Source organism: Spermophilus citellus (assembly GCF_964194105.1).
Source record: "Spermophilus citellus genome assembly, chromosome: 13".
In the NCBI taxonomy this organism is placed as follows: domain Eukaryota; kingdom Metazoa; phylum Chordata; class Mammalia; order Rodentia; family Sciuridae; genus Spermophilus; species Spermophilus citellus.
In genome coordinates this window covers 54030463-54054762 of record NC_138193.1, presented here as the reverse complement: position 1 = coordinate 54054762, position 24300 = coordinate 54030463, and the positions used below count along the sequence as shown (strand labels likewise).

General features: G+C 48.0%; 3 protein-coding genes across 3 annotated transcripts; all 3 read right to left on the bottom strand.

Moving 5' to 3' along the window:
• Window positions 1-6584: 6584 nt before the first annotated feature.
• Window positions 6585-7289, bottom strand: LOC308632666 (putative N-acetyltransferase CML1; the record flags this gene model as incomplete). Its single annotated transcript, XM_081264949.1, has 1 exon — window positions 6585-7289. Exon 1 carries the CDS (start codon window positions 7269-7271, stop codon window positions 6585-6587), a length of 687 nt encoding a protein of 228 aa, XP_081121075.1. The 5' UTR covers window positions 7272-7289.
• A 6939-nt stretch (window positions 7290-14228) lies between these two features.
• On the bottom strand, window positions 14229-14929 carry LOC308632617 (putative N-acetyltransferase CML1; the record flags this gene model as incomplete). The annotated part of the gene is made up of 1 exon (XM_081264861.1): window positions 14229-14929. The coding sequence occupies exon 1, from the start codon at window positions 14910-14912 to the stop codon at window positions 14229-14231; it is 684 nt and encodes a 227-aa protein (XP_081120987.1). The 5' UTR covers window positions 14913-14929.
• A 6872-nt stretch (window positions 14930-21801) lies between these two features.
• LOC308632598 (putative N-acetyltransferase CML1) lies at window positions 21802-22526 on the bottom strand (the record flags this gene model as incomplete). Its single annotated transcript, XM_081264848.1, has 1 exon — window positions 21802-22526. The coding sequence occupies exon 1, from the start codon at window positions 22483-22485 to the stop codon at window positions 21802-21804; it is 684 nt and encodes a 227-aa protein (XP_081120974.1). The 5' UTR covers window positions 22486-22526.
• Window positions 22527-24300: the final 1774 nt, after the last annotated feature.

The following is a 24300-nucleotide window of genomic DNA, read 5'->3' as shown; positions in this document are numbered from 1 at the left end:
CTAGAAGTGAGGCATTGGGTATGTCCCTAAAGCTCTCTGAGCCTGAGTAAAACATTGCAAAATAATACCTGCCTTCTAGTGTTGTTCTCAGGATTCAGTAGAATAACTTAAATAAAGCCACAATGTATCCAGTCACTTCCTCGCCACCCTCATTGCCCCATTATGGGCTCTCTGAGCGCTTGGTACATGAGGATGGCTCCCTGTGGCAGTGACACTGCATTTTCCCAGTCTTTGAGATGCTCTTCAGGATCCATATTGAAGGAATCCTGTGTTCCTAAGCACAAGTTTCAGCAAAGCCTCTTGTCTGATTGTAAAGGTTTAGGCTGCTAAGAAGGCAAAGGACTGGCCTTTACATCTTGTCCTAGGGTTGGGACTAGGCCCATGCTGAGAATTCTGACCTTGCACCCATGTTCCCAGAACCACAGGGTCCAGGGTGGCCTCAGCCCTCAGACTGTGACTGGCTTCCAGGGGACACTATTTAACACCCTTCCTATTTCTGGGGATAGTCCTAGTTAATCATTGTATGGCTTCTGGACACTTGTTGATCATAAACTCCAGGATGTTGGATCTGGCTTGTGATGGAGAAGGTATTCCAACTCTTCTCTCCTTTGTTAGCTCTGTGTAAGAGATCTGCAGGGAAAGAAAGATCTGTAATGGCTGAGTGCTCTGCTTTTGTGGGACACCTGCCACCCACTTCCTATTTGCTTAAAGCCACAGTATCTCTCATCCATCACACTTGATCCCTGCTCACACTTACTAGTAGCCTGAATTCTGTGCCTCTAACCCTGAGCTCCCTTGGGATAGGCAACAGTGAACATCCCGTGACTAGCAACAAGGTGCTTCACAGCTGGGCTTCTCCCTGCTCATGTTTTCCTTGTCCAGGTAAAATAGATCCTTGGCAGTCCCCACACTCACCTCCCTGGCCCCTCCTCTTCTTCCTTCCTTCATTCAGCAAAGCTCCTGCTGCAGCTGCTACTCTACAGGTGTCCCTGCAAAGCAGACAGCAGTACTGACCACATTCAGCTGACAGGCTCCTGGCCATGGGCACATATTGTGGTGTTTGCTCAGGGCTGGAGTCAGCAGACTTCCTGCATATTTTAGCTCAGGATGTACCTCACTAAGACATGAAAATGCAAATCCAAAGCATAAACTCCTTTCTCCATGCAACTATCTCTCCTCTTTGGAAGTGAAACATCTGAACTAAGCACAAAAGTTGCCATGAGCCTTAATCTTGCAGACCACTCACATCCCAGGCATTCTCCTCCCATGGCTTCCTGAGCAGGATGACATTAGAAGCCAGCCTTGGTTAGTGGTATTTCACTCATGTTTATTGTGGGCCAGGGGCCAAAGGGGACCTGGGATGAGCAGAGATGTGGCTACTGTGGGCTCTTATATTGAAGACATAGCTCAAGAGCATGGGTTCTGGGAGACAGGTATGGCCTCACAGCTGTGACAAGGACTGAGAGGTGGAGGCACATGGGTGGTCTGTGGGACAGAGGATAATGCAGGTTTTCAAGGAAGAATCTTGGGTCAATCCCAGCAAGTGGGTCTGCACAGACTAAGACTGGAGGTTCTCAAACTGAGGGTACAGAGGTGAGGTTCAGAGGCAAAACAAAGGCAAAGCTCTCAGGGAGACATGGAGACCTGCCTGCCAAGGAGAAAGTGGCTGATGACCACAGGGACCTGGGCATGCAGGCCCACAAACAGGTGATGCAGCCTGGACTCTACTTCAGAGGGATCCAGCCGTATGTATACTTTTAGCTTGGGAGCAAAATGATCCATCCACATGTGCCATTCATTCTGCAAAGCTCCTGCTGCACCTGCTGCTCTACAGGTGTCCCTGCAAAGCAGACAGCAGATCCAACCACATTGTCTGTGTGCTGGAGTGTGTTTCGCTTGGGTTGTATGTGGAGAATATATCCAGAGAGGTAGAAGTAGTAGCATATTCCCCCCAAGAATCAAGTGCAGCCTCTGAATTAGAAACAGGCCACCAGGTACAGGTGTGCAAGTTGCTCACAAAATCCCAAAGCCTTTGATTTTGACTAGTGTGAACTAAATCCGGCATGCCAATATTGCCATGTCCAGAGCCCAGATTTAGAACTGAGTCTGGCCAAGGAGAGGTGCTTGTTTCTAACTTGCTTGAAGGCCTTGCTTTGCCCACTACCCTCCATTGTGGCTTGAATGGGGAAGTTTAGTTGGTGTTAACTAAGGAGCCATCTGGGCCCACAGAGGCCCAGGAGACTTAGTGGTGGCTTAGACCACATTGATGTGAACAAGACAGTGAGACCTGGGCCACTTGGAGATACATTTGGGGGAGGAGGGAGCAGAAATGGCAGGACATGAAATGATTCAAATTGGGATGAGCAGGGGGAAGGGGTGATAAATGACCACCACAACTAGTTGCCTGCCACATCCTCATGGAAAAGTAGGTGCTGGGGCTGTCAGCTGGGACCATGGGCCCCCACTGGAAGCTATTGATTTTCTAGATGTTTGACTTATGGTCAACATTTTAGAGCTTTGTAATGTTTTGAACAACTAATAATAAAAAATTTTTTAAAAAATTAGGTCAACAATTTCCATGGGGACAGTGAGTGCATGGTTCCTGGTTACATTCTTTTCAGTATCTTTTAAACACTTGGACTTAAGTACTTATATGCTACGCCAAAGTTTAAGACTCAGAAGAGCAGAGCAGAAGTTTCCAGGGTGCGCTGAATGCTTATAGTGAGAGTCTGTGATATCAACCAGTCAGAAACCTAAGTCAAAGTGGAAGACAAGAGGTTTAGAGACTGTCCATGTTCCCAGTCTCCCCATATGCATGGTCATTTACAGTTGACAACACCATCCATAGTAAGATGTGGGGGTCATTAACGTGTGAAAATCAGTTCCTCTTCTGATCAGTGTAGAATGTAGGGAGCGTTCAATTTGCCATTGTTAGCATTTTTAGTTTCCCAGTTCAGAGACATTAAGCATGTTTACATGCTGGGCAACGAGAATAGATTGCAGTGTTTGTCCTTCTTAGCTCCTTTCAGTCCAACCCTGAGCCTCAGTGCTCTGGGTGGGAGGTTAAAACCAAAGTCCAAGGGATCCTCCCCCGACCAAATTATAGGATTGGGAGCTTCCTAAGGCCCCCAAAGTGGCACAAACAGCTTGGCTGACCTTGCTCCCCTGATGCCATGTATATACATTCCTTTCTCAGCTAGTTGATGGAGACAGGGAGATGAAGACAGGCGCAGGTTTAGGGTGAAGGCGGGGCAGCTATTAGCGGTGTGGGCATTCCCAAGTGGGCATTTGCTGCAGGTCATGTCAGCGTGAATCAATAAGGGGCGTGTGTGGCCTAGATGCAAACTGTTATGATCAAGATCTTGCTTGTGGCAGTTGAGTGGCTGTCAATGAAGCCTATGTAAGGGAACAGGGCAAGGGAACAACCCAGCCCTGGGAGTTATCTAGTATAACACTCACTTCCTCCGAATCTTTTTTTTTTTTTTTAAGTGTTTTTAGTAGATTATAGTTACACATAATAGTGGGGTTCATTTTTTAAAATATTCTTATTTATGGATGTGTACATAACTTTACTTTATTTATTTTCTTTTTATGGTACTAAAGATCCAACCCAGAGACAAATTTAGAGTCTAACTACTAAGTTTCATGTTCAAAATCCCTTCTTCCCTTGCAATGGCCTTTCCAGGAATTCCTATTTGGAGTTGCAATATTTGTCCCACAGGTAGGCTGTAATGTGTATTCTTTGGGTTCCCCACAACCAGATTGGCTGTAAAGCTAGGGCTGCCTATGGATGGAAGTATGGATTTTGGAGTCAAACAGACCAGGGTTCAAATCCTAGTTCCACATCTAGTCTGTCTTCACCTCTCTGACTCCTTTGCCTAACATGAGAATCTGGGGTCAAAGTGTCAGCACCCACTAATACTAGGCACAACAGCCACTCTCTCCCTAAGAAAACCCCTTAACATCATTGCTCCCTCTAACTGTTATCTGCTCCTTGAGAGTCTTCACTCATCCAAACTCTTTTACTATTTTGGATGAAGTCTAATAAAATTAAGCCATGTAAGAGTGTAAAAGTTTCCAAGATTTGTTAACATTCATGATTTTCTACCACCACCATCTTTATCAAATTCCAAAACATTCCCATGAGTCCACGAGGGTCCTTATGCTCCAGCAGCCATTGCTTCCCATCGTGCCTTCTCCATAATGCTAGCCACACCCTGAGCTGACTGCACAACCTCTTTTGGATTTGCACATTTCTCTCTGACCTTGTGGCACTATTTCCTGCTTATCTTGTAGAGTGCCCCAAATGAGGCTCTGCTCTATCTCCCTATTCCCCTCAGCCCACTCCTGACCAAGAAAAGCCTCTCCAATGCACAAACACTGGTTCTGAGGACGTGAGGGGACTTTTGTCCACTCTTGTTTTCAACAGGCATCCAGGGAACGGGGAAGCTGGTTTGGGGATGCCACCTTTAGGAGCAAGGAGGGCCAGAATGCAAACAGGTAAAGAACTTCCTACCTGGTCAGAATTACCTTTCCAAGACAATCAACCCTGTCCATTGCCTGAAAGCAGCGATACTGAGCAAACAGAGGTATGGGTGTGTGAAGGGTTGAGAATGTTCCAGGCCAAGGGAACATTAGGCTCAAAGACCTCTAGCAGAATGAGAGCTTCCTTTGGAGTTAAATAGAGCAGTTGGCTGTTTGGTAACTGAGGTCAGAGGCAGGCAAAGAGGAAGGCAAGCTGACTCTAGGCTCTGAGTCTCTCAGTCCCTAGGGAAGCCTCCATATTGTTGGGATGGCCTTCCCCAGTACCCTGGACTCCTCCATCTCCTTATCATCACAGGACTTCAATCTTGGCACCTTTCTTCAATCCTGGCAACTTCCTCAAAGGCCACCTGTCCCTCTGGCCTTTAAGCCCCAGCAGGGTGTGACCATCTCTGCCTGGGATGAGTCCAGAGTTTCCCTGCTATTGAAAGAACTTTCAAAGCACAGGGACCACTGAGGACCTCTTCTTTTGTTTCCCAGTCCTCTGCCACTGGGAACTGCTCTTTAAGGCATTGAACCTCGTTGGTCAAGGAGAGCTGATGGCACCAGAGCAGGGAGAGCCTGCAGGGCCTCCTCCCTGTCACACAGGGCCTGCCTTGTGGGACCACTTTAAGTGAGAATGTGAGAACACAGCTCAGGAGACAAGAGACACCTGATGTGAATGGCAGGATGACAAAAGTGGGGAGGGTCAGAAGAACAGGTGCATACATTGTTGATTTCCTAAAAGAGACAAATGAGACAGCCTCAAGGAACGGGATGGGCCAGTCAAGGTTACTAGGTTTGGTTATCAAGGCCAAGGGCAGGAGAAAACCGTGACAGGAGGTTGAGGCCTTTGGTCCTAGACAACTTTTCTCTCAGGTTTGGACAAAGCCCATGAGCGTGGTTAAGGGTTTCTGTGTAGGTAAAGTGAGTGTAGGCCAAGACTGAATCCCAAAACTGGACAGGCTATAGCCCAGGTGTCCCCTCAATGCTGAAGTAGAAACTAAGGTGAGAAAGACCCCCTAACAATGCCTAAGGGGCTGAAGTTTATGGATCAGTATCACGTGGACTCTCTGGTCAGGAGCTCTGCCTCTTGGTGATGGAGACCAAGTATGTGGCTCCAGGACCCCACGTACATGCCAGAGTCACAGGTCAAGCAGCTGGGAAAGGTTGACAGTCCTGCGAACATCAGCACTGACTCATGTCCCAACTCTCCCTTCCTGAGGCTCAAATCTGGAGTTTGTGAACACCTGGGACAGAGTCTGGGGCCAGGCTGATTGCTAATCCAGGATAATTTTGGGACACTCACCTGTCCATGTCCTCCTCCAAGACCTACAGGAGGGCTCTACACACGACGTCTCCTCAGTGAGCCTGACCCATGGGATTGAGCCCTGGAAGCACCAGGAGAGAAACATCCCCCTCCATCCCCAGCCACCTTCTCACCCCTCTTCAGGGACAGAGCACCACATTGAGTGCATTGCTGCCCAGTTCTTCCTTAGAGCCACATCGTGCCCCTCTGCTCTGGACTCTGCAGCTCCTCCACTTCTGAGCCAGCTCCATTTCTCCCCGGAGTCTGGGGGATGTGTCCACAAGTGAGGACATGGAGAAGTCTTTGTTCCTTTCTCCTTTACATTGTTAGCTGCTCTTCAGTGACTTTGAACCCTGCCTGAGCTGGCCTGCTGGGATAAAATTACGTACATGTTAGGGGCACTTCAGTCAATCCAGAACATCTCCAAAGGTATCATGAGACCCAGAGAGCTGCCCAGCAGAGACCAGGAACAATGACTGGCCCATAGACTTATAAGTAATGTGTGTGTGTATTATTGTTTGGCCTTTTATTAATGCAACATTACTATGGTGAATCTATAGGAACTACATGAATCACTGTCACCTAGAAGCACTGAATGGAAGAGAAGCTCCCATATCCACACCTCGACATCAAACATATTGGGCTCAGATGTGCACCAGCAATGAGATTTCATCATTTGTTCCAGCAAAATGCCAGGGTTTGCTTGTGCTACAGGATTGTCAATCAGATCCTGACTGATACACAAGACAATAGCTCACGGGCCTCCTTCCTGAGCAGATGGGAAGGAATACATTAAACAAATTGTAGGAATGTCCAGTAGTCTAGAGATTTTATCAGGAAAGTACTCTCTTATCTTCTGGAAGCCCATGCGCAGGTAGAGGGTCAGAGCAGCCTGCTGTACTATGCTAGTATTAAGGACAACCTCACTGTAGCCCTGAGCCCTCGCAAACTGGAGGACGGTCATGACCAGGGCTTTCCCTAGTCCTTCACCTCGGTGCTCCAAGGCCACAGAGAGGTGAAACAGCTGCAGTTGCTTCTCCCCTGGGGGGGGGGCATCCTCCACTGGCAGAGCACCCACTATGCCTGCTACCTTCCTCCAAGACTCAGCCACCCAGAAGCAGGCATCACGGGCCCTCAGGAAGGATTTGTTGATGTCAGCAAGGTCTGTCTGCAAACATATGACCACATACTGCCTCCAAAGCTCTCTGGCCAGCAACCATAGGATAACAAGGAGGGTGACATTGGATACAAGAGCCAGGAGCCAAGAGCCAGAGGCCAGGAGTAGGGTGATGGGCACCCCAAGTAATACCAGGAGTGTTTGTGGTAACTTCAGCCCATGGCGGAAGGTAGCAGGGACATGCTCGACCATTCCTTGGGAGAACAAGTCCAGGACCGTTTTGCGGTCACTCTCCTGGTATTTGCGGATGTGATGAGGTGCCATGGGGAGACTTCTGTGTCTGCAGTTTTCAGAAGTGATAGCTTAACCTTCATACACGCCTTCCCTGCAGCTCTGGAGGAGAAAAAGAAAATCATGTGAGTGTCCCCGGCATCCCCAGAACTTAGGAGACAGCTCTAGTGTGTGTCTATATTTGTAATTAAATTTAGTTATTCTAATTATGTATATATGACATCAGAATGCATTTTGATTCATTCTACACAAATGTAGCACAATTTCTTCTTCTTCTGGTTGTACATGATGTAGCTTCGCACCATATGTGCCGTCATACATGTCCCTAGGTTCATGATGTCCATCACATCCCACCTTCTTTCTTTTCCCCATATCACCTCTCCCACCTCACTCCTCTTCACCCTATCATATTTCCTCCATTGTTCCCATACACCCCCCTCTATTATGGATCAGCATCCACTTATCATAAAGAACATTCAGGCTTTGGTTTTGAGGGATTGGCTTACGTTGCTTAGCATGATATTCTCCAACTCCATCCATTTACATGCAAAGTCCATAATGTCATTCTCTTTTAATGGTGAGTAATATTCCATCATAATTATATACCACAGTTTCTTTATCCATTAATCTATCGAAGGGAATTTAGGTTGGTACCACAGTATAGCTATTGTGAATTGAGCTGCTATAAACATTGATGTGGCTGAGTCACTAAAGTAGGCTGATTTTAAGTCCTTTGGGTGTAAGTCAAGGACTGGGATACTTGGGTCAAATGGTGGTTCCATTCCAAGTTTTCTAAGGAATCTCCATACTGCTTTCCAGATTGGTTCAATCAATTTGCAGTCCCTCCAGCAACATATGAGTGTGCCTTTACCCCCACATCCTTTCTAACTCAAGTGTGTGTCTTTACTCTGGCCAAAAAAGAAGCAGGCCATCAGCATTGGGAACAGGTGTAGGATTAGAAACACCTGATTAGAACTCTGATTTCCCCCATTTTGAACTGTGTGTCTTGGGTATGTCACATAACTGCTCTTAGTCTGTGTCTTCACCTACATATTAGGGTTTGATAACATTGCCCCTCTAGGGTGTTTTGAAAGTTAACAGCCTGGTGAATATAATGTACTGATATGTATAATCTCTTTCTCTTCAGCCTCATTTCCCTATTAGGGCTCTTTAAAATGATTGGTAAATGCAAAGGACACCTGTTAACAATCATTACTCTTGTCACCAGGCCCTACCAAAGGTCCACATATTACAGGATTCCTGTTTTCAAAGGAGAAGTTTCAGTGAAGCCTCCTTTCCCCAATGCTAAGGATTAGGCTGCTAAGAAGACAAAGGGCCAAGTGAAGCCTTGAGACCCTTAAAAAGTTGTGAGATTCCATTTCCACACTGAGATCGAACCCCAACCTTACACCCCAGTCCAATCACCTGCTTCTCAGGAACAGAGATAATCCAGGGCAGCCTCAACCCTCAGCCTCCAACGGACATCAAGGAGAGACTATTTGGGGCCCGCCCACCTGTGGGTAGCATATCTGGGTGGCCACCTCATTTACAGAGTCTTAAACTTTGCACAATCAGAAATCTCAAGGGCAAAGTACTGAGGTGTAACAGGCAGCCCAAGTCCATTCACCTTCCTGAAGACTGGAAACAAACCTGTGGGGTCAGCAGGATCTCAACCAGCACAGGCTCCTCACCTTAGGAGGCCTGGCACCCCTCTCCTGTTCCCTTCAGGCTACAGCATCTCCCACCCAGCACATCTGGACCTCTCTGAGGTCCACCCAGGTCCTATTCCACACCTGCTAGGAGTCTGGAGACTGTGCCATTCAGCCTGGGCTCTCTCATCACAGGCAATAGCGGAGGTCTCTGGCTCAGCAACAAGGTACTTACAGCTGGGCTTCTCCCGCCTCAGCTTTACTGGGCCAGGTAAACTCCATCCTCCTTGGCCCCTCCTCCCTTCCCTTCATTCACTCTGCAAAGCTTTTGCTGCAGCTTCTGCTCTGTAGCTGTCCCTTTCCAGTAGTCAACAGTGCTTCACATCCAGGTGACAGGCTGCCAACTAGGGGGGATGCTGGGTGCTCTGGTGGTTGCTCGGGGTTGGAGCCAGCAGACTTTCTGCATATTTCACCTGTGATGTGCCAAACTAAGACAGATAGGTAAAAATCAGAAAAACAAAATCCTTCTCCATGGAACATTAGGACCTCTTTCGAAGAGATGTTTCCTTCTAAATGATATGGAGTTCCACTGCACGGGAACTCAATCTCTGCCATGTGTCTTTACCTCGCAGAACATTCAAGTCCCTGGCTTTCTTCCTCTCTCATCGATTCCTTAGCAGTGTGAGGGTAGAAGCCGGCATTGACTAGTAGTATTTATATATATATATATATATATATATATATATATATATATATATATATATATATATAAATCAAACCCAGTGTCTCACACATGCTAGGCCAGTATGCTACCACTGAGCCACAGGTCGAGCCCCTATTTCATTCATTTTTATTTTGGGTCCAGGACTAATGGATATTCCAGATGAGCAGGGATGTGGCTGAGGAGGGGTCTTAGATCCCAGGAGTTCCCCAGGAGCATTAGGTGTCTGGGAGATGGCTAGATGCCCTCAGAGGGGTGAAAATGGCTAGAAGGAGGAGGCAGACTCATGGACTGCTGGGAGAGAGGATTTAATCCCAGGCACACACTTGGTCAGAGACCCAAAGAGATGTTGGCCTCCCCAGGGAGAAAAGGGAGCATCTCAAGCTGAATTGACAGAGGCTTGTCAACACTAACACAGAACAAAGGCACAGCTTTAGGGCAAAGAAGACATGAATGCCCAGGGAGGGAGTGGCTGAGGGCAGCATGGGCTTAGCCATGCAGGGTCCACAGCCTTGTTATGTAGCACAGACTGTACTGCAGGAGAGAGACCAGAGATAGGATTGTAGGTTGGGAATGAAACGATCCATGTGAGTGTGTGTGTGTGAGAGAGTGGGGGGTGGGAGAGAGGCGGGGAGAGAGGGAGAGAGAGAGAGAGAGAGAGAGAGAGAGAGAGAGAGAGAGAGATTGATTGATTGTGTGTTATTCTCTGCAGATGTATGTGGAGAACATATCAGGGGAGACAGGTATGATAGCGGATACCCCCAGATCAATTGCAGACTCTGAGCTAAAGAAGGTCTCCCAGATAGAGGTTTGCAGGTTGCTAACATGAGCACCTGGCCAAGGAGGGCTCACAAGAACTAAACCAAGCCTACAGGCATTGCCAAGTCCAGGGCCCTGGCTCAGAACTGGGTCTGGCCAAGGAGAGGCATTCATTTCTCACTGCTCAAAGGCATTGTTTGCCCTGTTTCTCATTATCCGCATGGCTTGAAGAGGGAACCTTGATTGGTGTGTATTAAGGAGGCCCAGGAAATGTACTGGTGGCTTGAGTTCCATGATGTGAACAAGACAGTGAGACCTGGATCCTAGAGGGCATATAGGGCAGAAAAAAAATTGACTCAAATAGGAATGAACAGGGAGAAGGGGTGAAATATGATGGGCAGGATTTTGTTGAAAAGATCTAGGAGGATGCTAGGGAGAGGCCAGATATGGAAAGATCAGAAAATCCCTGTAGGGGCTGCCTGCAGTGTCCTCATGGAGATGCAGGTTGTAGGGGACCAGCAGCTGTAGTTCAGGGCCCCTACTGGAGGCTGCTGAGATTCCAGATGTCTGACACAAGGTCAGAACTCAAGATGATCATTCACCTTGATTCTGAGAAGTGTATGGCTGTTGACCACACGCTTCTCAGTACAGTTACAGACAATAACCTGATCCATCAACACTTGAATGTCAGCAAAACGTGAACTGGGATTCTGAAGAGGGGAAGAGACGGGAATGGTCCTATTGAGAGACAGTAAATATCAACCAAGTCAAGGTGAGGAGGCTTAGGCACTGTCCCTGTTCTCTGTCTACCCATATGCATGGTGGTTTCTGTGTCTTCAATAAAACTATGTAGCCTCAGTGTCTCAGGTGACCTGAAGACGCATCTGCCAACGTGTTTTCAGCTTCCATCACTGAAACAGAACACCTGAGACATTAATTCACATAGAGAAAAGGCATATTTGGGCTCAGTTCCAGAGGTTCCATTCCATGCTTGGTTGGACTCATTGCTTTTAGGTCTCTGTTAGAGGAGCAGGAGGGAAATGGCAGGGAGGTGATGGCGGAGAACACTGCTGCCGGATGAAGAGAAAGAAGGAGATTAAGAAGAAAGAGGCTGGCATTCCACATCAACCACTGAGGGTACATCCCAGACCCTGAGGTCTCCACTAGGCCTCCCTCTTAAGGGTCCCTCCTCCTCACAGTAGCATCACCACAAAAGTCAACGGTATGGGTCTCTGATAGAATGGGAGGACCCCATGAGCCCAAGGAACCAGCACATCAGTGCAGATGCAGGGACACTGTGAGCCCAGGTCCTGAGGGGTCACTTCACTGTGACCACTACCTAGAAACACAGGCACCAAACTGGGTGCCCTGCAAGAAGTAGGAGTTGAAGGTCCACCTGGAACTCTGTGCATATGCGACCTGTGAAGAAGAGAAGTCCCAATATTCTGATCTGAGCCCACTCTGCACTATCTCTGGTCGTGCTGGGTATGGGATAGGCAGGAGGGAGAGGTGGCGAGTGGTGATGAGGGCTGATGGGGAACGAATGAGGAAGAACTCAAAGAGCAGGTCACAAATTGTAGACCTGTGGACTCTCCATGAATTGCTCATTGATTTCTGAAAAAAGTGACATGATTTGTGTCATGTAGTTTCATTGGTTTTCAGAAGCAAATATATATTCTGAGTTAATGATCCAAATTTGCCCTTGATCTCCATATAGTTGCCCTGACTTCATGGAGGCCACAGCTCAGTGACAGACCTGGACCTGGTGGCCTCTGTCACCTTTTCCCCCCTGCAGTGCCACATATTCGGTCCATAAGCACTGACTTCACTTTTCAGGTACTTTCTCTTTCTTCACAGGCACCCATCCTTTTCAGGCTTGAACTATACGAATAGCATCCACAGTAAGATGCAGGGGTCATTACCTGGTTTGATTGTGGGGATAGTATCCTGAGAGCATGAAATTCACCCTTGTGACTCTCTTTCATTACACAGGTCAGTGACATACAGGACCTTCACAATGCTGTACCTTGAGAACAGATTTTAGGGTCTGTCCTTTCGTCTCTTAGGTCCAGCCCTGAGCCTCAGTGCCCCAGAGTGGGAGGCTGCAGTCCCAATCCAAGGGCAACCCCAGGTCTCAGTCCTACAGTACAAACCTCCCAGGGCCCAAGACCTGCCACAAAGTCATGGCTGGGAAGATGCTGGCGAACCAGGCTGCCCTGCCTCTGGGGAGGAGACAAGTCCTTTCTGGCCTGGGTTGCTGGTGACATGGAGAAGAAGACAGGTGCTGGGGGGCAGGGACAGGGCGATCATTGCAAGGGAGAGGATTCCTACACAGAGCAGAGGAGGGGCAGAAGGCCTCCACTTGAGCCTGAGGGCAGCCTCACTGTCCTGCCCTCCTGAAGGCTGAAGTTCAGGGTGATGGTTTCAGGAAGCTGTGTCCAGCCTCCTTCTGACTAGGTTTTTCTTTCCTGGTGAAGGTGCTGCTGTGGCTGAGCCAAACTTGGGTGCATATTCAAATCCTCAAGTGATACCAAAAGGTTGAGACCTTTGAAACTGGGTCATTTCTGAAATGTCTTCATTTGAAGAGTCAGTGCTTCTAGTTCATTGATGATTACTAAATGATGGGAGGGGTCTCAGAGCCCCTTTGGTCCTAGACAACTTGTCTCTCCAGTTTGGACAAAGGCGATAATGGTTAAGGGTTTCCGTGTAGGTGAAATGGGCGAAGGCCAAGGCTGAATCCCAAAACTGCACAGGCTGTGGCCCAGGTGTCCCCACAATGCTGAGAAGTAGAAACTAAGGTGAGAAAGACCCCCTAACACTGCCTAAGGGACAGAAGTTTATGGATCAGTATCACGTAGACTCTCTGGTCAGGAGCTCTGCCTCTTGGTGAGGGAGATCAAGTAAGTGGCTGCAGGCCTCCAGGAACAAGCCACAGACACAGTTCTGGCAGCTGGTAAAGGGTGACAGTCCTGGGAATATCAGCACTGACTCATGTCCCAACTCTCCCTTCTATGGGAGGGATCTTTCCTGAGGCTCAAATCTGGAGTTTGTGAAATCCTGGGGACAAAGTCTAGGACTGAGTCCTAATCCAGGTTAATTTGGGACACTCACCTGTCCATGTCTTCCTCCAGGACCCACAGGAGGGTTCCCCCCACAACTTCCCCCAGTGAGCCTGGCCCATGGGTATGGGCCCTGGCAGCACCAGGAGGGTGCACTGTACCCAGATCTCCCCATGGATCATCCCCCTCCATCCACAGCCACCTTCCCACCCCTCTGCAGGGACAGGTCACTACAGTGAGTGCATTGCTGCCCAATTCTTCCCATAGAGCCACATGGTGCCCCTCAACTCTGGACTCTGCAGCTCCTCCACTTCTGAGCCAGCTCCATTTCTCCCCGGAGTCTGGGATGTGTCCACAAGTGACCCCTGTGAGGACATGGAGAAGTCTTTGTTCCTCTCTCATTTTGCATTGGCTGCTCTTCGGTGACTTTGAACCCTGCCTGAGCTGGCCTGCTGGGACAAGATTACATACAGTGTCACTGGTACTGCAGTCTATCTAGGTCATTTCCATAGGTAACCTGAGACCCAGAGAGCGGCCCAGCACAGACCAGGAGAAACTACTGGCTCACAAACCCAAGCAACCTGTGTGCACATTATCCTCTTGACATTTTACCTACAAATGGTCTACACCAAGGAAGCACTGAGTGGAATAGAAGTCCTCATATCGACAACTCGCCTTGAAACATGCTGGACTCAGATGTGCACCAGCAATGAGTTTTCATCATTTGTTCCAGCAATATGCCAGGGTTTGCTTGTACTACAGGGTTGTCAATCAGATCCTGATTGATACACGAGACAAGAGGTCACGGGCCTCCTTCCTGAGTAGATGGGAGGCAGTATTTTAATTGAATTGTAGAAATGCCCAGTAGTCTAGAGATCTTGCTAAAGAAATACTCCCCTGTCTTCTGGAAGCCCATGCGCAGGTAGAGAGTCAGAGCAGCTGGCTGTACTATGCTAGTATCAAGGACAACCTCACTGTAGCCCTGAGCCCTCGCAAACTGGAGGACAGTCATGACCAGGGCTTTCCCTAGTCCTTCACCTCGGTGCTCCAAGGCCACAGAGAGGTGAAACAGCTGCAGTTGCTTCCTCCCTGGGGGGGCATCCTTCACTGGCAGAGCACCCACTATGCCTGCCACCTGGCCCCCAGACTCAGCCACCCAGAAGCAGGAATCACGGGCCCTCAGGTAGGATTTGGTGATGTCAGCAAGGTCTGTCTGCAAACACTTGACTACGTACTGCCTCCAAGGCTGTCTGGCCAGCAGCCAGAGGAAAACAAGGAGGGTGACATTAGATCCAAGAGCCAGGAGCCAAGAGCCAGAGACCAGGAGTAGGGCGATGGGCACCCCAAGTAAGACCAGGAATGTTTGTGGCATCTTCAGCCCAAGGCGGAATGTGGCAGGGACATGCTCGAACATCCCTTGGGAGAACAAGTCCAGGACCCTCTTGCGGTCAGTCTCCTGGTATTTGCGGATGTGATGAGGTGCCATTGGGAGACTATGTGTCTGCAGTTTTCACAGTGACAGGTAAACTTTCATACACGCCTTCCCTACAGCTCTGGAAGAGAGGAAAAATCATGTGAGTGTCCCTGATATCCCCAGAACTTAGGATACAGCTCAAGTTTGTATCAATTTTTGTAATTAAATTTAGTTATTCTAATTAGGTATATATGACATCACAATGCATTTTGATTCATTCTACACAAATGTAGCACAATTTTTATTTCTCTGGTTGTACATGATGTAGCTTCGCACCATATGTGCAGTCATACATGTCCCTAGGGTCATGATGTCCTTCACATTCCACCTTCTTTCTTGCACCCATACCACCTTTCCATCCTCATCCCTTTTTGCCCTATCAGATTCCCTCCATTCTTCCCATTACCCCCATTATGGAGCAACATTCACTTATCATGAAGAACATTCAGGCTTTGGTGTTGAGGGATTGGCTTACTTTGCTTAGCATGATATTCTCCAACTCCATCTATTTACATGCAAAGGCCATAATTTCATTCTCTTTTAAAGCTGCATAGTATTCCATCATGTATATCCACCACAGTTTCTTTATCCATTGATCTATTGAAGGGCATATAGGTTGGATCCACAGTTTAGCTAATGTGAATAGAGCAGCTATAAACATTGATGTGGCTGAGTCTCTATAGTATGCTGATTTTAAGTCCTTTGGGTATAAGTCCAGGACTGGGATACTTGGGTCAAATGGTAGTTCAATTCCAGGTTTTCTAAGGAATTTCCATACTGCTTTTTAGTATGGAAATTCCTTAGAAAACCTGGAATTGAACTACCAAATTGGTTCCACCAATTTGCAGTCCCTCCAATAATGTATGACTGTCTCTTTTCCTCGACATCCTCACCAACTCAATTTTTTTTGTGTGTGTCTTTACTGTGGCCAAAAAAGCAGCAGGCGATCAGAACTGGGAACAGGTGTAGGATCAGACACACTTGACTAGAACCCCAATTTCCCCCATTTCTAACTGTGTGTCTTGGGTATGTCACATAACTGCTCTTAGTCTGTGTCTTCACCTACATATTAGGGTTTAATAACATTGTCCTCTAGGGTTGTTTTGAATGTTAACAGCCGGGTGAATATAATGTACTGATATATACAGTTCCTTCCTCTTCAGCCTCTTTCCCTTTTAGGGCTCTTTAAACTGATTGGTAAATGCAGATGACACCCTTTAACAATCATTATTATGTACCCAGGACTTTAGGCCCTACCAAAGTTCTAAATCTTGCAGGATTCCTGTTTCCAAAGCAGAAGTTTCAGTGAAGCCTCCTTTCCCAATGCTAAGGATTAGGCTGCAAAGAAGAAAAAGGGCCAAATGAAGCCTTCAGACCCTTCAAAAGTTGTGAGACTCCATTTCCACACTGAGACCCCCAACCTTACACCCCAGTCCACTCACCTGCTTCTCCAGAGCCAAGAGTGTCCAGGGCAGCCTCAGACCTCAGCCTCCAACGGACATCCAGGAGAGACTGTCTGAGACCTGCCCATCTGTGGGTAGCACATATGGGTGGCCACTTATTTGCAGAGTCATGAAAGTTGCACAATCAGAAATCCCAGGGGCAAAGTACTGAGGTGTAACAAGCAGAGGGACCAAGTCCATCTCAACCAGACAGGCTCCTCACCTTAGGAGGCCTGGCACCCCTCTCCTGTTCCCTTCAGTCTACAGCGTCTCCCACCCAGCACATCTGGACCTCTCTGAGGTCCACCCAGGTCCTATTCCACACCTGCTAGGAGTCTGGGGACTGTGCCATTCAGCCCGGGCTCTCTCATCACAGGCAATAGCTGAGGTCTCTGGCTCAGCAACAAGGTACTTTAGAGCTGGGCTTCTCCCGCCTCAGCTTTACTGGGCCAGGTAAACTCCATCCTCCTTGGCCCCTCCTCCCTTCCCTTCATTCACTCTGCAAAGCTTTTGCTGCAGCTTCTGCTCTGTAGCTGTCCCTTTCCAGTAGTCAACAGTGCTTCACATCCAGGTGACAGGCTCCCAACTAGGGGGGATGCTGGGTGCTCTGGTGGTTGCTCGGGGTTGGAGCCAGCAGACTTCCTGCATATTTCACCTGTGATGTGCCAAACTAAGACAGATAGGTAAAAATCAGAAAAGCAAAATCCTTCTCCATGGACCATTAGGACCTCTTTGGAAGAGATTTTCCTTCTAAAAGATGTGGAGCTCCACTGCCCAGGAACTCAATCTCTGTCATGTGACTTTACCTTGCAGACCAGCCATGTCCTTGGCTTTCTTCCTCTCTCATTGATTGCTCAGCAGTGATATGCTAGAAGCGAGCATTGGCTAGTAGTATTTCACTCATTTTATTCATTTTATATATATATATCTGAGAATCCACCCAGTGCCTCACACATGCTAAGCCAGAGTGCCACCACTGAGCCGCAGGCAAAGCACCTATTTCACTCATTTTTATTTTGGGTCCAGGACTAATGGATATTCCGGATGAGCAGGGATGTGGCTGAGGAGGGGTCTTAGATTCCAGGAGTTCCCCAGGAGCATTAGTTGTCTGGGAGATCGCTAGATGCCCTCACAGGGGTGACTGGCTAGGAGGAGGAGGCAGACTCATGGACTGCTGGGAGACAGGATTTCATCCTGGGCACACACTTGGTCAGAGACTCAAAGAGATGTTGGCCTCCCCAGGGAGAAAAGGGAGCATCTCAAGCTGAATTGACAGAGGCTTGTCAACACTAACACAGAACAAAGGCACAGCTTTAGGGCAAAGAAGACATGAATGCCCAGGGAGGGAGTGGCTGAGGGCAGCATGGGCTTAGCCATGCAGGGTCCACAGCCTTGTTATGTGCATGGATAATACTGCAGGAGGAAGGGAGACCAGAGATAGGATTGTAGCTTGGGAATGAGATATGTGTGCATGAGAGAGAGAGAGAAAGAGAGAGAGAGAGAGAGAGAGAGAGAGAGAGAGATTGATTGTGTGTTATTCTCTGCAGATGTATGTGGAGAACATATCAGGGGAGACAGGTATGATAGCGGATTCCCCCAGATCAAATGCAGACTCTGAGCTAAAGAAGGTCTCCCAGATAGAGGTTTGCAGGTTGCTAACAAGAGCACCTGGCCAAGGAGGGCTCACAAGAACTAAACCAAACCTACAGGCATTGCCAAGTCCAGAGCCCTGGCTCAGAACTGGGTCTGGCCAAGGAGAGGCATTCATTTCTCACTGCTCAAAGGCATTGTTTGCCCTGTTTCTCATTATCCGCATGGCTTGAAGAGGGAACCTTGATTGGTGTGTATTAAGGAGGCCCAGGAAATGTACTGGTGGCTTGAGTTCCATGATGTGAACAAGACAGTGAGACCTGGATCCTAGAGGGCATATAGGGCAGAAAAAAAATTGACTCAAATAGGAATGAACAGGGAGAAGGGGTGAAATATGATGGGCAGGATTTTGTTGAAAAGATCTAGGAGGATGCTAGGGAGAGGCCAGATATGGAAAGATCAGAAAATCCCTGTAGGGGCTGCCTGCAGTGTCCTCATGGAGATGCAGGTTGTAGGGGACCAGCAGCTGTAGTTCAGGGCCCCTACTGGAGGCTGCTGAGATTCCAGATGTCTGACACAAGGTCAGAACTCAAGATGATCATTCACCTTGATTCTGAGAAGTGTATGGCTGTTGACCACACGCTTCTCAGTACAGTTACAGACAATAACCTGATCCATCAACACTTGAATGTCAGCAAAACGTGAACTGGGATTCTGAAGAGGGGAAGAGACGGGAATGGTCCTATTGAGAGACAGTAAATATCAACCAAGTCAAGGTGAGGAGGCTTAGGCACTGTCCCTGTTCTCTGTCTACCCATATGCATGGTGGTTTCTGTGTCTTCAATAAAACTATGTAGCCTCAGTGTCTCAGGTGACCTGAAGACGCATCTGCCAACGTGTTTTCAGCTTCCATCACTGAAACAGAACACCTGAGACATTAATTCACATAGAGAAAAGGCATATTTGGGCTCAGTTCCAGAGGTTCCATTCCATGCTTGGTTGGACTCATTGCTTTTAGGTCTCTGTTAGAGGAGCAGGAGGGAAATGGCAGGGAGGTGATGGCGGAGAACACTGCTGCCGGATGAAGAGAAAGAAGGAGATTAAGAAGAAAGAGGCTGGCATTCCACATCAACCACTGAGGGTACATCCCAGACCCTGAGGTCTCCACTAGGCCTCCCTCTTAAGGGTCCCTCCTCCTCACAGTAGCATCACCACAAAAGTCAACGGTATGGGTCTCTGATAGAATGGGAGGACCCCATGAGCCCAAGGAACCAGCACATCAGTGCAGATGCAGGGACACTGTGAGCCCAGGTCCTGAGGGGTCACTTCACTGTGACCACTACCTAGAAACACAGGCACCAAACTGGGTGCCCTGCAAGAAGTAGGAGTTGAAGGTCCACCTGGAACTCTGTGCATATGCGACCTGTGAAGAAGAGAAGTCCCAATATTCTGATCTGAGCCCACTCTGCACTATCTCTGGTCGTGCTGGGTATGGGATAGGCAGGAGGGAGAGGTGGCGAGTGGTGATGAGGGCTGATGGGGAACGAATGAGGAAGAACTCAAAGAGCAGGTCACAAATTGTAGACCTGTGGACTCTCCATGAATTGCTCATTGATTTCTGAAAAAAGTGACATGATTTGTGTCATGTAGTTTCATTGGTTTTCAGAAGCAAATATATATTCTGAGTTAATGATCCAAATTTGCCCTTGATCTCCATATAGTTGCCCTGACTTCATGGAGGCCACAGCTCAGTGACAGACCTGGACCTGGTGGCCTCTGTCACCTTTTCCCCCCTGCAGTGCCACATATTCGGTCCATAAGCACTGACTTCACTTTTCAGGTACTTTCTCTTTCTTCACAGGCACCCATCCTTTTCAGGCTTGAACTATACGAATAGCATCCACAGTAAGATGCAGGGGTCATTACCTGGTTTGATTGTGGGGATAGTATCCTGAGAGCATGAAATTCACCCTTGTGACTCTCTTTCATTACACAGGTCAGTGACATACAGGACCTTCACAATGCTGTACCTTGAGAACAGATTTTAGGGTCTGTCCTTTCGTCTCTTAGGTCCAGCCCTGAGCCTCAGTGCCCCAGAGTGGGAGGCTGCAGTCCCAATCCAAGGGCAACCCCAGGTCTCAGTCCTACAGTACAAACCTCCCAGGGCCCAAGACCTGCCACAAAGTCATGGCTGGGAAGATGCTGGCGAACCAGGCTGCCCTGCCTCTGGGGAGGAGACAAGTCCTTTCTGGCCTGGGTTGCTGGTGACATGGAGAAGAAGACAGGTGCTGGGGGGCAGGGACAGGGCGATCATTGCAAGGGAGAGGATTCCTACACAGAGCAGAGGAGGGGCAGAAGGCCTCCACTTGAGCCTGAGGGCAGCCTCACTGTCCTGCCCTCCTGAAGGCTGAAGTTCAGGGTGATGGTTTCAGGAAGCTGTGTCCAGCCTCCTTCTGACTAGGTTTTTCTTTCCTGGTGAAGGTGCTGCTGTGGCTGAGCCAAACTTGGGTGCATATTCAAATCCTCAAGTGATACCAAAAGGTTGAGACCTTTGAAACTGGGTCATTTCTGAAATGTCTTCATTTGAAGAGTCAGTGCTTCTAGTTCATTGATGATTACTAAATGATGGGAGGGGTCTCAGAGCCCCTTTGGTCCTAGACAACTTGTCTCTCCAGTTTGGACAAAGGCGATAATGGTTAAGGGTTTCCGTGTAGGTGAAATGGGCGAAGGCCAAGGCTGAATCCCAAAACTGCACAGGCTGTGGCCCAGGTGTCCCCACAATGCTGAGAAGTAGAAACTAAGGTGAGAAAGACCCCCTAACACTGCCTAAGGGACAGAAGTTTATGGATCAGTATCACGTAGACTCTCTGGTCAGGAGCTCTGCCTCTTGGTGAGGGAGATCAAGTAAGTGGCTGCAGGCCTCCAGGAACAAGCCACAGACACAGTTCTGGCAGCTGGTAAAGGGTGACAGTCCTGGGAATATCAGCACTGACTCATGTCCCAACTCTCCCTTCTATGGGAGGGATCTTTCCTGAGGCTCAAATCTGGAGTTTGTGAAATCCTGGGGACAAAGTCTAGGACTGAGTCCTAATCCAGGTTAATTTGGGACACTCACCTGTCCATGTCTTCCTCCAGGACCCACAGGAGGGTTCCCCCCACAACTTCCCCCAGTGAGCCTGGCCCATGGGTATGGGCCCTGGCAGCACCAGGAGGGTGCACTGTACCCAGATCTCCCCATGGATCATCCCCCTCCATCCACAGCCACCTTCCCACCCCTCTGCAGGGACAGGTCACTACAGTGAGTGCATTGCTGCCCAATTCTTCCCATAGAGCCACATGGTGCCCCTCAACTCTGGACTCTGCAGCTCCTCCACTTCTGAGCCAGCTCCATTTCTCCCCGGAGTCTGGGATGTGTCCACAAGTGACCCCTGTGAGGACATGGAGAAGTCTTTGTTCCTCTCTCATTTTGCATTGGCTGCTCTTCGGTGACTTTGAACCCTGCCTGAGCTGGCCTGCTGGGACAAGATTACATACAGTGTCACTGGTACTGCAGTCTATCTAGGTCATTTCCATAGGTAACCTGAGACCCAGAGAGCGGCCCAGCACAGACCAGGAGAAACTACTGGCTCACAAACCCAAGCAACCTGTGTGCACATTATCCTCTTGACATTTTACCTACAAATGGTCTACACCAAGGAAGCACTGAGTGGAATAGAAGTCCTCATATCGACAACTCGCCTTGAAACATGCTGGACTCAGATGTGCACCAGCAATGAGTTTTCATCATTTGTTCCAGCAATATGCCAGGTTTTGCTTGTGCTACAGGATTGTCAATTAGAACCTGATTGATTGATACAGGAGACAATAGCTCATGGGCCTCCATCCTGAGCAGATGGGAGGCAGTATTTTAATTGAATCATAGAAATGCCCAGTAGTCTAAAGATCTTAGAAAGGAAGTACTCTCCTGTCTTCTGGAAGCCCATGCGCTGGTAGAGAGTCAGAGCATCCTGCTGTACCATGCTAGTTTCAAGGACAACCTCACTGTAGCCCTGAGCCCTTGCAAACTGGAGGACGGTCATGACCAGGGCTTTCCCTAGTCCTTCACCTCGGTTCTCCAAGGACACAGAGAGGTGAAACAGCTGCAGTTGCTTCTTCCCTGGGGGGGAATCCTCCACTGGCAGAGCACCCACTATGCCTGCCATCTGCCCCCGAGACTCAGCCACCCAAAAGCAGGAACCACGGGCCCTCAGGTAGGATTTGGTGATGTCAGCAAGGTCTGTCTGCAAACACATGACCACATACTGCCTCCAAGGCTGTCTGGCCAGCAGCCAGAGGAAAACAAGGAGGGTGACATTAGATCCAAGAGCCAGGAGCCAAGAGCCAGAGACCAGGAGTAGGGTGATGGGCACCCCAAGTAAGACCAGGAATGTTTGTGGCATCTTCAGCACAAGGCGGAATGTGGCAGGGACATGCTCGAACATCCCTTGGGAGAACAAGTCCAGGACCCTTTTGCGGTCAGTCTCCTGGTATTTGCGGATGTGATGAGGTGCCATTGGGAGACTATGTGTCTGCAGTTTTCCCAAGTGACAGGTAAACCTTCATACACACCTTTCCTACAGCTCTGGAAGAGAGGAAAAAATCATGTGAGTGTCCCTGGCATCCCCAGAACTAAGGAGGCAGCTCAAGTAATTAAATTTTGTAATTAAATTTTGCAATTCTATGGCTGGGGATGTGGCTCAAGCGGTAACGCGCTCTCCTGGCATGCATGCGGCCCGGGTTCGATCCTCAGCACCACATACCAACAAAGATGTTGTGTCCGCCGAGAACTAAAAAATAAATATTAAAAAAATTCTCTCTCTCTCTCTCTTAAAAAATTTTGCAATTCTAATTAGGCATGTATGACATTAGAACACATTTTGATTTATTCTACACAAATGTAGCACAATTTTTTATTTTTCTGGTAGTACGTGATGTAGCTTCGCACCATATGTGCAGTCATACATGTCCCTAGGGTAATGATGTCCTTCACATTCCACTTTCTTTCTTGCCCCCATCACACCTCTCCATTCTAATCCCCCTTTGCCCTTATAGATTCCCTCCATTCTTCCCATCATTCCCCATTATGGAGCAACATTCACTTATCAGATAGAACATTCAGGCTTTGGTGTTAAGGGATTGGCTAACATTGCTTAGCATGATATTCTCCAACTCCATCCATTTACATGCAAAGGCCATAATTTCATTCTCTTTTAATGCTGAGTAATATTCCATCATGTATATCCACCACAGTTTCCTTATCCATTAATCTATGGAAGGGAAAATAGGTTGGTTCCATAGCTATTATGAATTGAGCAGCTATAAACATTGATGCGGCTGAGTCTCTATAGTAGGCTGATTTTAAATTCTTTTGGATATAAATCAAGGACTGGGATACCTAGGTCAAATGGTAGTTCAATTCTATGTTTTCTAAGGAATTTCCATACTGAAAAGCAGTATGGAAATTCCTTAGAAAACCTGGAATTGAACTACCAAATTTGTTCCACCAATTTGCAGTCCCTCCAGCAATGTATGAATGTCCCTTTTCCCCAACATGTTTTCCCTCCAACATCCTCGCCAGCTCAAGTGTGTGTCTTTACTGTGGCCAAAAGCAGCAGGCGATCACTACTGGGAACAGGTGTAGGATCAGAAACATCTGATTAGAACCCCAATTTCCCCCATTTCTTTTTTTTATTGTTGGTTGTTCAAATCATTACATAGTTCTTGACATATCATATTTCACATTTTGATTCAAGTGGGTTATGAACTCCCATTTTTACCCCATATACAGATTGCAGAATCACATCAGTTACACTTCCATTGATTTACATATTGCCATACTAGTGTCTGTTGTATTCTGCTGCCTTTCCTATCCTCTACTATCCCCCCTCCCCTCCCCTCCCCTCTTCTCTCTCTACCCCCTCTACTGTAATTCGTTTCTCTCCCTTGTATTATTTTTCCCTTTCCCCTCACTTCCTCTTGTATGTAATTTTGTATAACCCTGAGGGTCTCCTTCCATTTCCATGCAATTTCCCTTCTCTCTCCCTTTCCCTCCCACCTCTCATCCCTGTTTAATGTTAATCTTCTTCTCATCCTCTTTGTCCCTACTCTGTTCTTAGTTACTCTCCTTATATCAAAGAAGACATTTGGCATTTGTTTTTTAGGGATTGGCTGGCTTCACTTAGCATAATCTGCTCTAATGCCATTCATTTCCCTCCAAATTCTATGATTTTGTCATTTTTTAATGCAGAGTAATACTCCATTGTGTATAGATGCCACATTTTTTTTATCCATTCATCTATTGAAGGGCATCTAGGTTGGTTCCACAGTCT